Source organism: Mauremys reevesii, linkage group 10, assembly GCF_016161935.1.
Source record: "Mauremys reevesii isolate NIE-2019 linkage group 10, ASM1616193v1, whole genome shotgun sequence".
NCBI lineage: Eukaryota > Metazoa > Chordata > Testudines > Geoemydidae > Mauremys > Mauremys reevesii.
This window is the reverse complement of record NC_052632.1, coordinates 55,756,229-55,769,948: the sequence shown is the minus strand read 5'-3', so window position 1 is coordinate 55,769,948 and position 13,720 is coordinate 55,756,229. Positions and strand designations below refer to the sequence as shown.

At 49.8% G+C, this 13,720-nt stretch overlaps 1 protein-coding gene across 1 annotated transcript in view; it reads left to right on the top strand.

Moving 5' to 3' along the window:
• Window positions 1-7,669: 7,669 nt before the first annotated feature.
• Window positions 7,670-13,720, top strand: part of SEPTIN12 (septin 12) — an 89,942-nt gene continuing 83,891 nt past the window's right edge. Inside the window, exon 1 of the mRNA XM_039492578.1 lies at window positions 7,670-7,720. Coding sequence (XP_039348512.1) covers window positions 7,702-7,720 — 19 coding nt within the window. The 5' untranslated portion in view covers window positions 7,670-7,701. The remainder of the gene's footprint in view (window positions 7,721-13,720) is intronic.

The following is a 13,720-nucleotide window of genomic DNA, read 5'->3' as shown; positions in this document are numbered from 1 at the left end:
AAGCCATGTAAGGGAGCAGGATCTTCTGGGCACATTAAGCCATCGGGGGAATTGGGGGAGTTGCAGCATTGTGACACATGACGAGTGCGTTCATGTAGATGTTTAAGCCTGACGTATTGTGCGGAGGTGTTTGCACACATAGCTAAGGAATCCCTATGGAAGTGAGTACACTGCAAAGAGAGGATGTTAAGAATATCAGTCCCTGTGGCAAAGGGTGATATGATGAGCGATTCAGAAATACAGTAACTCCTTGCTTAACGTTGTAGTTATGTTCCTGAAAAATGAAACTTTAAATGAAATGATGTTAAGTGAATCCAATTTCCCCATAAGAATTAATGTAAATAGGGGGCTTAGGTTCCAGGGAAATTTTTTTCACCAGAGAAAAGACTATATTTTATATATATATATATATATATATATATATATATATATATATATATACACACAGTATAAGTTTTAAACAAACAATTTAATACTGTACATAGCAATGATGACTGTGAAGCTTGGTTGAGGTGGTGGAGTCAGAGGGTGGGATATTTCCCAGGGAATGGCTTACTGCTAAATGATGAACTAGCACGCCGCTGAGCCCTCAAGGGTTAACACATTGTTGTTAATGTAGCCTCACACTTTACAGGGCAGCACAAATGAAGGGACGGGAGACAGCATGGCAGATAGAGACAGAGACACACACCCTGTGTGTGAGCAGGGGCAGCTCTAGCAATTTCGCCGCCCCAAGCACGGCGGCACGCTGAGGGGGGCGCTCTGGCGGTCGCCGGTCCCGTGGCTCTGGTGGACCTCCTGCAGACATGCCTGCGGAGGGTCCGCTGGTCCCGCGGCTCCGGTGGAGCATCCGCAGGCATGCCTGTGGGAGGTCCACCGAAGCCGCGGGACCAGCGGACCCTCCGCAGGCACGCCTGTGGGAGGTCCACCGGCGCCGCCTGCCGCCCTCCCGGCGACAGGCAGAGCGCCCCCCACGGCATGCTGCCCCAAGCGCATGCTTGGCGCGCTGGGGTCTGGAGCCGGCCCTGTGTGTGAGAGAGAGAGATGCATTGCCCCTTTAAGTACACTGATCCCACTCTAAGTACACTGCCTTTTTAAGTAGATCAGCAAGTTGAGACAGCAGCTGCTGCCAGCAAGCTCCCTCCATCCTGAGCCCTGTTGTGTCCCCCTCCCCTCCCCACTCAATGGAAATGGGGTAAGTGGGTGGCAGGAGCAGGGGAGAGGGGGACACCCTGACATTAATCCCCCTCTTCCCTCCCCCCACCGGCACAGCAAGCAGGATGCTCCCAGGAGCAGCTCCAAGGCAGAGGGCAGGAGCAGCACAGGCAGTGGGGGGAGGTGGGAGCTGATAGGGGGGCTGCTGGCCCACCTGGTTCCAAGCCCCCACCAGCTAGCTCCAACGGGCTGCTCTTCCTGCAAGCAGTGGACAAAGCAGGCAGCTGTCAAACAACATTATAAGGGAGCATTGCGCAACTTTAAACGAGCATGTTCTCTAACTGATCAGCAAGGTAACAACAAAACAATGTTAACCAGGACAACTTTAAGTGAGGAGTTACTGTAGGTACCAGGGAAACGAGAAGACTGCCAGCAAACCTAGGGCACTGCCTGTGGCAGGGGATCGAGACACAATGGCATTCCTTTCTAACTCACCGGGTTGCCCAAGCTGGACAGGACAAAGCTTTGGCCATCTGGTGGCTGCTCGGTATCCTATGTAGACTCAACCCAATTCCTAGGGGTAAGTTTCTACATCATAAAAAGCTCCAGTGTGATAGGCAATAGCTAGCAGGAGAGACAGCAAAGGCCACCTGGGCTAAGGGAGGTTCTGATCTCCCACGTAGCACAGGGGGTGCATTGGTGAGATGGTGCTGGGACGCTGGCCTTGCGCACACTTCACTAGTGCTGGGGAGTGCACTCACCAGGGCTAGTGCACCATTTGCCAGCATGACATTTCCTTGGCGAGAGCCTGAGAAAGGCACTAGCGATCGCGTGCTGAGAGAGCTCCGCGCGCTTCCTGTGGGAGAAACAAGCCAATTTGCACCCCTTGTTGAAGTGATGCGTCCAATCCAGGCTGGCTCGTTGCTCAGCAGCAAAAGTGACAGGTGCATATGAAAGCCAGGGTTCGGCCAGCAGCAGCTCTGCCCACACAGCGGTGACAGACGCCCGTCCTTAAGGCTGGTGGAAATGTTTCTGTCCTGTTGAAAATTGGGGTGGTGCACAGAGGCTTGATGAAGTGAAACTTGCCAGGGGAAATGCCTGGTTTCCTCTTTTTTTTTCCCCATAAAAAACTGAAATTGGGGGGGTCTTTTTTCAACAAAAAATCAAAATTTGACATTGAATTTTTGATTAAGGGATCTTCTATTGTGCTCCTGTGACAGGCCAGGCCCCCATGAAGGGAGCTCTCAGTTGTGCCAGCTGCCAAGAGCCCCAAGCAGCTGTTACAGCACCAGCAATCGCTGGGCACAGGGATGCCCCAGACGCACCCCTTTTCCCAAGCCACAACTCCCTGAACTGACCCCAGCAACAGAGGTACCCTAGAAAGCCCTGCCCTAGATGATACAGCATTCTTCCCATGGCCGGCTGAGCTGGCTTTCGGGCCACTGTGCACTAGGGGAATGATCCAAAACTGCCCTTATTTATTTGTACTACGGTAGTTCCTGAGCGGCTTAGTCATGGACCAGGACCACATCACAGCTAAGCATTTGACCCTGCATGTCTGCTATGACCTCGGAGCTACTGGCCATGGTGGGAGACAGGAAACTTACATGGGGAGCAGTGCAGGGGGCCTTCAGCCCCAGAGACCACCGGCCGTAGCGTCTCCGTTCAAGGACTGGATTCACCGGGGATGCACGGGGGTTAGTGACAGTAGGGCAGGAACCCTCTGCTTTCTGTTTGTAACTGACTGGCCTCCTTTTTTGTGATTGTCACCCCCAAGCCGCACTATATAGAAAAATTCTTGGAATTTCTGGGCCTGATTCTCCTTTCACATTGGTGTAACTGAAGTAACTCCACTGACGTCAGTAGTATAGAACTGGTGTATGCAATGAGACCTCCTGTCTCCTAACTCTCTGCAGGCCCCGAACAATCCTCCTGCAACTGACCACTCCGTTGGGGAACCAACTGGGAAGCTCTGTTGTTACAAGCACAGGAGCCTGCAGACTTGCAATCAGGTCTTGTGACCTTAGCTCCTGTTAACATGTAATTGAAACAGTCTTAGCTGCCTGTTTGACAGAGGCTGATTGTACCACCGGGAACCTGTATTCTTGGAAATACTCATTCAGAATTTTCACCTCATATTTCTGGTCTCTCCCCCACCCCTTCACCAGATGGTAGAGCCACAGTTCCGGAAGACATTTATTTTAGACAAACTACTTGATCATCAAAATCATTAGCTCAATCTGGAGGTGGTTCATTGATGCCTGAGATAAGGAGAAGTGGAGAGAGAGAGGGAGAGCAAACCGTACCCAATCAGCAAGCACTTGTTTACACTAAGCTCTGTGCTATGGGTGAGTGGGTGTTTTGCTTTTTGTTGTGTTGGTTTTTTTATATATATCCATATGGCCGCTGGATTCTCCATGGGAGCTGAAGGAAATAGCAGAGCTAATTCCTTAGCTAGGCATTCCATACAGTCCATAAATGGACTCCATGCTGTGCTAAACTCATGTGCCTTCCCCTTGTTAACATCATTCTGCTGCATTTAGCCCTGCTTTGGAATTGTGGGAGAGTCTCTTTACAGCTCTGTTTATTTGTCATTATTACTATTCAGCCTCCTAACACCTTCCAATCTGTGTAAGCCTCTTGCAGTTGGAAGACTCCCTTTCTGGCTGCACTCCCAGTATAATTCTCTTCCCTCTGCATCTGGAGGACACTGTGGTGTGGGACCTCGCACCATTGCTTCCTTAAGATGTATGGCGTTCACAGGGAATCCTGTCTGGAACATGGCTTTCCATTGTCGACTCAAGCGCTAAGTGGAGGTTTAATCACTTGCTGCAAAGTTTGTGCTGAACTGTTTTAATGGCAAGTGAGTAAAAGCAGGGGCTGGCACAGCCAAGGGCCTGGTCACATTTCCAGCCTCTTGTTTAACAGTTACAATTTATACCTAACCATCTCCCCAGATGATAATGAAGCAGTTGCGTGTCCTGTTGTGGGTAGTTCAGCCTCTGCGGATTGAATGCTGGCGTTCAGCTGCTGCTAGAGCTAGCCAACTCACCTCCTGTGAATCATGTTTGTGAATTTTGGCTGCCTTTTGGTTTGAGTTTTAATTAAACTTTGGTTTTTTGTTTCTTTAATTAAAAATAGCTTTTGGCACACAGCAGAAATTGTGATGAAAAATTGTCCTTGCGGTGCAGATGTTCAGGTTTTCATAGAAACTTTAAAACTCCCCCCATCCCCAACTGTTTGTGTGTTCAGCAACTGAGAAACCAGATTTTTCAGTTTACATTTCTAACTTTGGGTTGCTGAAAATCAAAACTTTTCTCTCTTTTTGGTCTTTCTGGGACCACCCCCCCGAAGCAGCCAAAGAAAATGGAAAAAAATAATTGAAATCTTTTGTGGGGCAATGTTCTGACCAGCTCTAAGAGTTAATCTTAAGACACTGCTCTCCAGGTGGGGGCTATCAAATCCTCATGGCCAGGCCAGTGAATAGCTTCCCCTTCCTCTTATTCACACTCCCTTTCAATTGCTACCCCACCCCCATCCCTCACTGTACCTCTACCCCCAATTCAGTGTTGCCAAGTTTTTTCTTAAATCCCCAGCTCCTGGAAGCAGGACATTGAATGAGAGCTCTCAGCTTTCCTTAAATAAAAGGTAAGCTTCTAGCCAGCATGGGGGGGAACTGGAAACGGGGGCCCTAGTGCACCCTACCAGCTCAGACACCAGAAGGAAAAGGAAAAGAACCCACAGTGTATTTTTAAATTTCCAGCTTAAAAATCATTTCTCTTGACTTTTTGTGGAGAGGGAGGAGGTTGGGCTGTCTCCTGATTTCTTCAATGACTGCAGCTGGCCAGACTGAATCCAACACTAACACATGCGACTAACCCAAGCTGCGCCAAACCTTTACTATCTTCATTTGCTCGTATGTTATATATCCCTGTCCCCTACCCTTCATCTGCTGTGCATCTTAGAGCTCGTCAACACGGCAAGTTCCGGTGAATTAACTAAAGGAGTGAAATTAATAATATATTGGTTAAAGCACATGAAGCTCTCATGTGAATGCCTCTTTAGAAGCCAAGTGACCTTAGTTGGCTGTAATTCAAGCCACAATCTTGCCTTTGAGGCTCCTACAGGCAGGTATAGCCCATGTATGTGCCTGGTTAGTCCATCTAGCCTTCCGCAACCTGGCTTATTCCCCTCCCCTTCCTATGCTTTATTTGAGATTTTTTTATTTATTTATAACACACACACACACACCACATGCCGATGTGGAGATCAGAGGTGATTTAAAATGTAAGCAGAATGGTATTTTGGGTGCCATCATCCGGAGATTGCATTCTCTGCCTATCGTTCTGCTTACAGTAATAGAGTCGAGGTGACGAATTATTTTGTTTTAATATTTTCACTGCAAGAGCAATCGCTGGGAACAAAAAATGAAATCCTTGGAGCTGTGTGTCTGCAGAGTGATTATAGCAATGCAGTCTGGGTGGGAATTTCATTACCAGTTACTTCACTGTCCTCTCAGGGCTGTCTCGCTCAATGCAGCAATAGCTCTGATCTGTAACTTCCTTCTCTGGTGGAGAAGGTGGATGATAGAGGTTCTAATATTGGTGCCCAGCATTGTTGTTTCTTGGTCTGGAAAGGTTGAATGTGTCAGCCAACCAGGATGAGGCTGGGCAGCAGGCCTAGTGGCCAGATCAGAGCCATAGTCAGTCACCAGAGCCAGGGTCAAAACCGGAGGTCAGGAATGGGATACCAGAGCCAGGGGGTCAAGCTGGAATCTGGAATCAGGAGCCTGAGCCAGGGATCAGAACCAGAGGTCAGGAACTGGAGTAAGCAGGGGATCAGGTAAGGAAGGGCTCAAGGCAGAGAGACGGGACTGAGGCAAGACTACGTGCAAGGCAAGAGTGGCAGGAACAAGGTGGCGCGGGCACAGTGATGGGCATGAGCATTGAGAAGCCAGCGAGCTGCTGCTGTTGCTGACTTATGAGCCAGAAGCTGGTCTCAGCAGCCAGTGAGGTTGCAAGGCTAACTGGGCAGCTGTATTGACGAGGCTGCCTGGACACTAGCTCTGCTGCAGGTCCTGGTTCCTGACAGAATGTTTGCTTGCAATCGACGTTGGTTACCATATCCGGGCTCATCTTATTTTCTTCATATAAAGTTTTAAAAAGACTCTTACAAAATCTTATCTGAGGGTCGCCAGTGCCTACGTGAGCTAAGGATGGTAAGGAATGTCTCACCTTGGTCTGCCGCCTCTGCCATGTGGCTGCTGTTATCCTTGCCACCCACCCAAAGTGGCTGTTAAGCCCTAGCACTGGTGTGGTAGCGTCCCGTGCTCATTTTGTGTAGGTGTCAATGACCAAACAAGCTCTGGGCAACATCCTTTTTGAACAGGTGGTTTTCTTGTGGAAAAGCGTCTGTCTTTCAACCTGGATTTTTTTTTCCACCGCAACATTTTAACTGAAATTATCAAAAATCTTCCTTTATGGTTTTTCCATTTTTGAAATAAGATATCTTCAAAAAACATTCTTAAACGTTGAAATTGTTTTTCAGAGATTAATTTTTTGGCTTCACCTGGTGGGATTTTTTGAAACATTTGTCAAAATGGAAAATGATAAACTTGAAGTGAGAAACATAATGTTTCAATAAAGAATTTGTAACAAATTGTTTTTCAAAAAATGAAATTAATCGATATTTTTGAAATGACACAATCTTGACATTTGTCATGATTCCCCCCGCCCCAGTTCTCCACCTGCTCTGAGCCCACTCTATCCTATGATCTCCCTGTAGTATGTCCCCTACACATGCATAAGAGAGGAACTTAGATCTAGCAGCTGCAATTAGCAGAAGCAGCCACCACTGGCTGCACCCACACCAGTTGCAGCACTGCAACTGCCGCTGCTTAGCTGGCTGCAACTCCCTGGCTGCATACACCGCACAGCAATGGTCTGGCATGGAATAAGGTGCTGCAGCGCAGTGCTCCAGCGCTGTGATTGGTGTCCAGCCACACCACAGTATCCCAGGTGCCCAGGGTAAGGTAAGGTCTAAGAATGCTTTTATTAAGCCTCTCTTTGTTTTTTGTTTGTTTTCTTTTTTTTTTGTTGTGAGCTCTGTTGCCTATCCAAAAAAAAAAAACTAAAAAAAAAAAACAAACTCTGTTGCTGTTGTACCTACCTGTTTGCTGCTGTACTCTGTAAAACTGAATGAACAGGCAGAGCAGGAGAAGGAAACAGGGGGGAGTGGGAGTCGTGGGCTGTTTGGCTGCAGGCAGTTTAGAATTAAGAGTTAAGTTTAAAAACATGTTCTGATTTTCAATTTTTCAACACAACACACAACACACAGTCCAAAAACTCTCTCTCTCTCTCTCCCCTCCTCCACCACACACCACCCCCCCCCCCCTCTTGAAAAGCACATTGCGGCCACTTGAATGCTGGGATAGCTGCCCATAATGCATCACTCCTAGCAGCGCCGCTAATGCTGCAAATGTGGCCAGACACCAGCGCTGGTAGCTGTGAGTGTGGCCACACACCAGCGCTGTTCCTACACAGCTGGATGACCAGCACTGCAAACCGTAAGTGTAGCCACAGATGGAAATGGAATTAACACAGCAGCAGCGGTGTCCCTACCAAAGTAACAGGGGGGTGGCCAGAGGGGTTTGTTGGGAGATAAACACTGACAGATCCATCTGGGAGAAGTAGCAGCCTGCCATAATTCCATTGTATGCATTGACTTCAGTGATTAAAGGGCTTATGTTGATCCTCTATGCAGGCATGAATTTCATCCAGGGACCACCTTCTTAACCTTCGACTTGGCAGCAGAGCCAAGCAAGTTCTCAGTAGTTGTGCTGTGAGCATCAGGCAGATCCCAGCTGGCATAGCTCTGTTGAAGTCAGCGGAGCTCTATTGAGGTCAAGGGAGCTCTGCCAATTTACACAAGCTGCAGGTTTACACCCGCTGTCCCCAATACAAATCAAAAGGAAATTCCCCATTTCCAAAACGCAAACCCACTTGTGAGAAACTGCTGTGTCTTTGGTATAGCACTTTGCAGCAGCAATTCCACCGCTATGTGGTTTATTGTTTGGGGGCAGATTCCTTTTTTAAGTTAAACTGAAATAAAGCGCGCTCTGTTTAATTTCTGAAGGAACCTGCCCAAACTATGGTCCTCTCACTGGACCTTTCCAACCTCTGTGGATGGAGAGACAACATCAGCCAAGGGTGTGCTGAGTCAATACACAGTGTGAACCTGAGAAAGCCATTCCAGAAGGTGTGTTCCACGGGAAATACATCATTCAACAGGAGGGAATTAAAATAAGAATATATTTTAATTCCCAGAAAGCTTGTTACCTGCACTCTCCATACACAAGTGTGAGGGCTGAGAGTCCTATTAGCCTTCTGTTGAATGATGTATTTCCCATGGAACATGCCTTCTGGAATGGCTTTCCCAGGTTCTCACTGTGTATTGACTCAGCACATCCTTGGTTGATGTTGTGTCTCCATCCACAGAGGTTGGTAATTAGGGTAAAGCAGGTTGCCGTGTCTTTGAAAGCACAAAACTAATATTTTTTTAAACCAGTGTGACCTCTGATGACTAAATTCGAAACTGTGTTTGGGGGAGAGTGGGACTTGCAAAACGCTATGCAGAGGAATAGGATCGATGCGTTCAATGCTGTTATTTTTAAGCGCAATTTCAGGCTTTGCCACTAGCCACACTGTACCCTCCTATGTTGTGATGTCCGCTTTCGTAAGCAAACCAATGTCAGGTGTGTTCAGTAGCTGGCTGAGTCAGAGAGAAGGATGGCCTTCTGGTCAAGGTGTTGGACTGACAGTCAGGAGGGCTTGGGTCTATTTCCAGCAGCAGGCAGTCTGTGGGAATACACATGGAAGTCAATGGCTAATTGCCTAATGATTCCACTGAACGGCGCATTGGGCTTTTAATCTCTCTGTGCTAGTTTCCCATTTGTGATGGGGCTAATACTTCCCTACTCCTGAGTGTGTTGTGAGGCTAACTGCATGACTGTGCTGCTCAGGTAGTAGGGTCATGAACACCAAGAAAAGCCAATACAACTCAGTCATTACTGAACAAAGGAAACCTTACCGGGTTCTACGGCAATGCTCCAGAACACCGCATCTCACTGTTGCGATGCTGCAGGACCTGAAGTCAGTGCTCTTGTTTTCTGATGGGACAATGTTTTTTCATGGCCAGAGGTGCGTGTTGTTAACACCATTTTTCTGGCCAAATTCCACCTAAGTGACTTCATTCTCAATACCTACATCCCTCTTGCAGTTTCAGTGAGATACTGCTCCTTCTCACTTCCCATCCGAGACTCCTGAATACTGTAGCCACTTTTGTGGGGGAACGTAGCAACGGGCTACATTTCTGCCTACATGGTGGGTCAGACCTGCGTCCAATTTGTTGTATCAAGCAGGCAAGGTACTAACAAGCTTCAACAGGACTTTATTTTTACAGTGGAAACCCCTTTACCAAGCTGCTGCTGCACACTCTGTAACTCTCACTCAGCCGCCTCCACTCCTCCCCACTCCTTCCTGTTTCCTGTCCTTTCAGACTCCCAACAGCCAGTACTCCCAGTTCTAATAAATACAAGCACATCTAAACACCACACAATTCCAGCTCTACCATGGACTTTGTTGCATAGACCCTGAGGGGTTTAGGGGCCTTCATTCCTTTGAGGATCTGGACCTCAATGTCCTCTCTCTAAAATGGAGAAAATAACTCTTCTAATTCACAGCGGTGTTGTGAGGATAAATAGGCTGGAGATGTGAGGCCCTCAAGTGCTGTAGCACTGGGGCTATATACATCTAAGAGGTTGGCTTTTGAGACCGTGCTCCTGGAGGTGGGATACCCCAGCTTGGGAAGCCAGGGTCTTTCACTGTATGTCCTAGGTCCCAGACCTTGGATGCAAATGTCTATCTGGTGGGAGCTTGAGCCAAGTGTTTCGTTCCGTGGGAAGGCTGAGTGAAAAGGAGTGTTCCTGTGGCACCTGGCCCCGCCTACCATTGAAACACATGGCAGAAAGGTCACACGTGTTAACATGCTCAGTACGGCGCACGTTGGGAGCATGTTAATGCACCAGGTCTACCTACCACTGGACTGAACCGCATGCTTCATTGGGGTCATATTCCCCTCTCACCATTGTCTGTGCCAGTGCCCTTCCCCCTCATCCGATTGCCTGTCTGGCACTGCTCAGGTGGAGAATGGTACTAGGAAGTTCTCTCAGCAATGATATTTTCTGGCTATGTTTTAATAGTCGCCATTTAACAGGGAAATCTGCCTGTGCCTAAGACATCGGACTCCTTTCCCCTTGTAAGCCAGGCAGCAGTTTGTGCTTGCAAAGAACTCGGAACAAAACCTGCTAACCAGGGCTCCATGATCTGCATAGTAGGGGTGTGCGACTCCGCTAGTAGTGACTGGAGTCACGGTGCCTGTGCAGGCTGGGAACTGCTCTTTGCAGCAGTTGTCCCAGGGCCAGTGAGCAGGTAGGGGGATTGTCGGGTTCCCTTTGGGGTGTGTGGTGCCACAGATAGCACTGTGATTTCTGTGCACCTTGCACTTAAAGGGCACATGCAGAAACATTCCGAATGCCCATGGCACAGGCACACAGGAGTTGGGGGGCTGGGCTTTACCCCAGTCTTTGTCCTCGGTGCTCAGGCTGCCGGGGTGCCAGTGGGTTGTGATTTGGACATTTTTATATCAGGCACAAGCCGAGACCACACAACACAGGGAAGCTTTTAGACCTGACTGTTCATTTGTTTACAGTGGCGTAAATCAGGAATGCCTCCACTGAACTCTATGGGCCTGATTCTCCTCCTGTAACTCTGTTGGGTTTGGTGGAGCCACTCCTGAGTTACACCCAGGTAAGTGAAAGGATTATCAGACCCATGGCATTTACTATACTGGCACCTCCATGTCATAAAGTCAGAGACATCCACTGCACACAAATGCGGGTATATTTCCCTGGCTGCATTTCTCTCTCTTGTGCAACCAGTGTCTTGCATAGCATGGGGCTGACGGAAGATACCTTGCAGTGCACACAGCTCCAGTGTCCTGTGTTATCCCACAAGCTGGTTAGATTTACTACACTCCTGTTTGCTAGAACAAGGCCTGTGCTAATGTGCATCCCCTCGGTTGTTCCCACAGTACAATATGATCAAGAATGACACAATCTCTTTATTTCAGAAACCCACACACCAGCGAGGGAGCTCAGGGCTGCTTTTGTATTTTTCTATCCAGGCAGAATTACTGTTGGGCACAGATGGAGCACACTTTCTCTGTCAGCCACGAATGATCTCTGTGTCACAAACAGGGCACTGGAGGGATTGTTTTCCAGGCTGGTTTCTCTCTCTTCTCCTACCCCTAAGCTGTGAGAGCCTGAGTCTCAGTTATGTCAAGGCCCCATTACCCCACCCTGGCAGCATAAAGGGGCCTCAGAGTGAGGGGGAAATGGGACCCTGAGAACAGCATATGCAGAAGGCCTCTCAGGCCAATGTAGAACTGGCCTAAGGACTTTCCCATGGCCCATCTGCCCTCACAGTACCGCACTACAGCTATTCTCTGTCCCCACGGCCTGCAGGGCATCATGAGAAGCAGGGTGTAAATTAGAGTAGCTGGAGCCTGGGGCAGGCTCTGTGTGGCCCCAGAATACCAGGAGCACAAAGGTGGCTTAAAGTTTGCCCCCTAGTTCCTGCTCCCGGTGCAGTTACTGAGGGTCAGGCCCCGTGTCCTCCCAGTGTCCATGTCAGGTTTGAAATCCAGGACAGCTACAATACAGTCACCATAAATCCCATCATCCTCTCCAACGGGGACTCTTGCACCATGGCTACAGGGGGGTTCTTAACCCTTTGCTCACATCAGGCTTGTCTACACTAGAACATCTCACTGGCAAAAGTCCTGCCAGCGGACTCTTACCGACACAGCTCTTTTGGCAGAGGGCTTTCACGTCTGGCTGCCTTCTTGCAGTGTCAGGTTGTACCGGCAAAAGACTGTGTGGCATGGTGGGTAGGCATCCCCCGCACCCAGGGGTGGCTCTAGCCATTTCGTCGCCCCAAGCACGGCGGCATGCCGCGGGGGGCGCTCTGCCGGTCGCCAGTCCTGCGGCTCCGGTGGACCTCCCGCAGGCGTGCTTGCGGATGCTCCACCGGAGCCGCCTGCCGCCCTCCCGGCGACTGGCAGAGCGCCCCCTGCGGCATGCCGCCCCAAGCACGTGCTTGGCGTGCTGAGGCCTGGAGCCACCCCTGCCCGCACCACTCTCCAGTGCATTGCCTTGTGGGAGATTTTTTGCTGTGCATTATGAGAGACCAGAGCCGCTCTTGGTTTGGGATCAAATTCCCACCATTCCCTCTGGTCAGTCCCATACTCTGCTTGTTTCCACACCATCTTGCCATTGGAAACAGGGATGCCGAATGGCTTGGTGGAGCGCTCTTGTCTGTTTTAGAGACAGGGCAACTCCTGCTTTTGTATTCGCGGAACCACAACAGCTACCATCCTGGCTACCCATGCAGCAGGGAAATGGCGAATGCTGAGGAGGTGTGAATGTTACAGACAGTGAATGAAAGTGGCCAGACACTGTAGGCATTCACTAACCAGATGTATCCAATGGACAGGGGCACCTGAACACGGGGGGCCGGGGGGCCTTGAGGGTGAGTGATGGGGGTCAGGGGGCAGAGAGGAGAGAGCAGTGGGCTGGGCCTCAGGGAAGAGGCGGAGTGAAGCCAGAGCCTCGGGGGAAGAGGCCGAATGGGGGCAGGAAGAGGCCAATTGAGGGCGGGGCCTCAGGGAAGAGGCCTAGTGGGGGTGGGGCCATGGTCCATGCACCGATGGCCCCCTCCTTCTATGGAGCTTCTGGCGCTCCTGACAATGGAGTGATGGTTCGGGCCCATGAAATGAGTGCCAAATGGTGGCACTGGATCATTAGGCAAATCTGGGTTGATCAGCAGAAGTTTTGTCTATGAAGGCCACGTTCCTGGCGCTGGGTGCAGCACAGGAACACCAACATAAGCACTGCTCTGACTGGAGAAATAAGTGGCCATCACGCTCTGGAAGCTGGCAACCCCAGGTTGCTATTGGTCGGTGGGCAACCAGTTTGGTACTGGAAAGTCTGCAGTGGGGGCAGTCATCATCCAAGTGTTCAAGGGCACCGAGCAGCTCCTGCTGCACAGCGTTGTGACTGGTCAGTGTGCAGGAGATAATAGGTGGAGTCACTGAGGTGGGCTTCCTGAACTTGGATGGGACAACAGATGGGAAATCCCCCTCCCCACCTTGCCTCTGGGCACATAAACAGAAGGGGAGACGTCTCCCTTTCTACGTAAGTGTTAGTGGCTCACTGGGGCTGTTTCACTGCTCTTAGCATTGGGTGGTCAGGAAAGGTCTGGGACATGCGTGTATTTAGGAACACAGGACTTTCTGACAAGCTGCACACAGGGACATTCTTCCCAGACCAGCACATTCCCATCGGTGGGGTTTCAATGCCTACTGTGATTCCCAGGGAGCCAGCCTCCCCTTTGCTTCCCTGGCTCATGGAGCCATCGACCGGGCGCCTGGACAGCAGCGAGGAAAG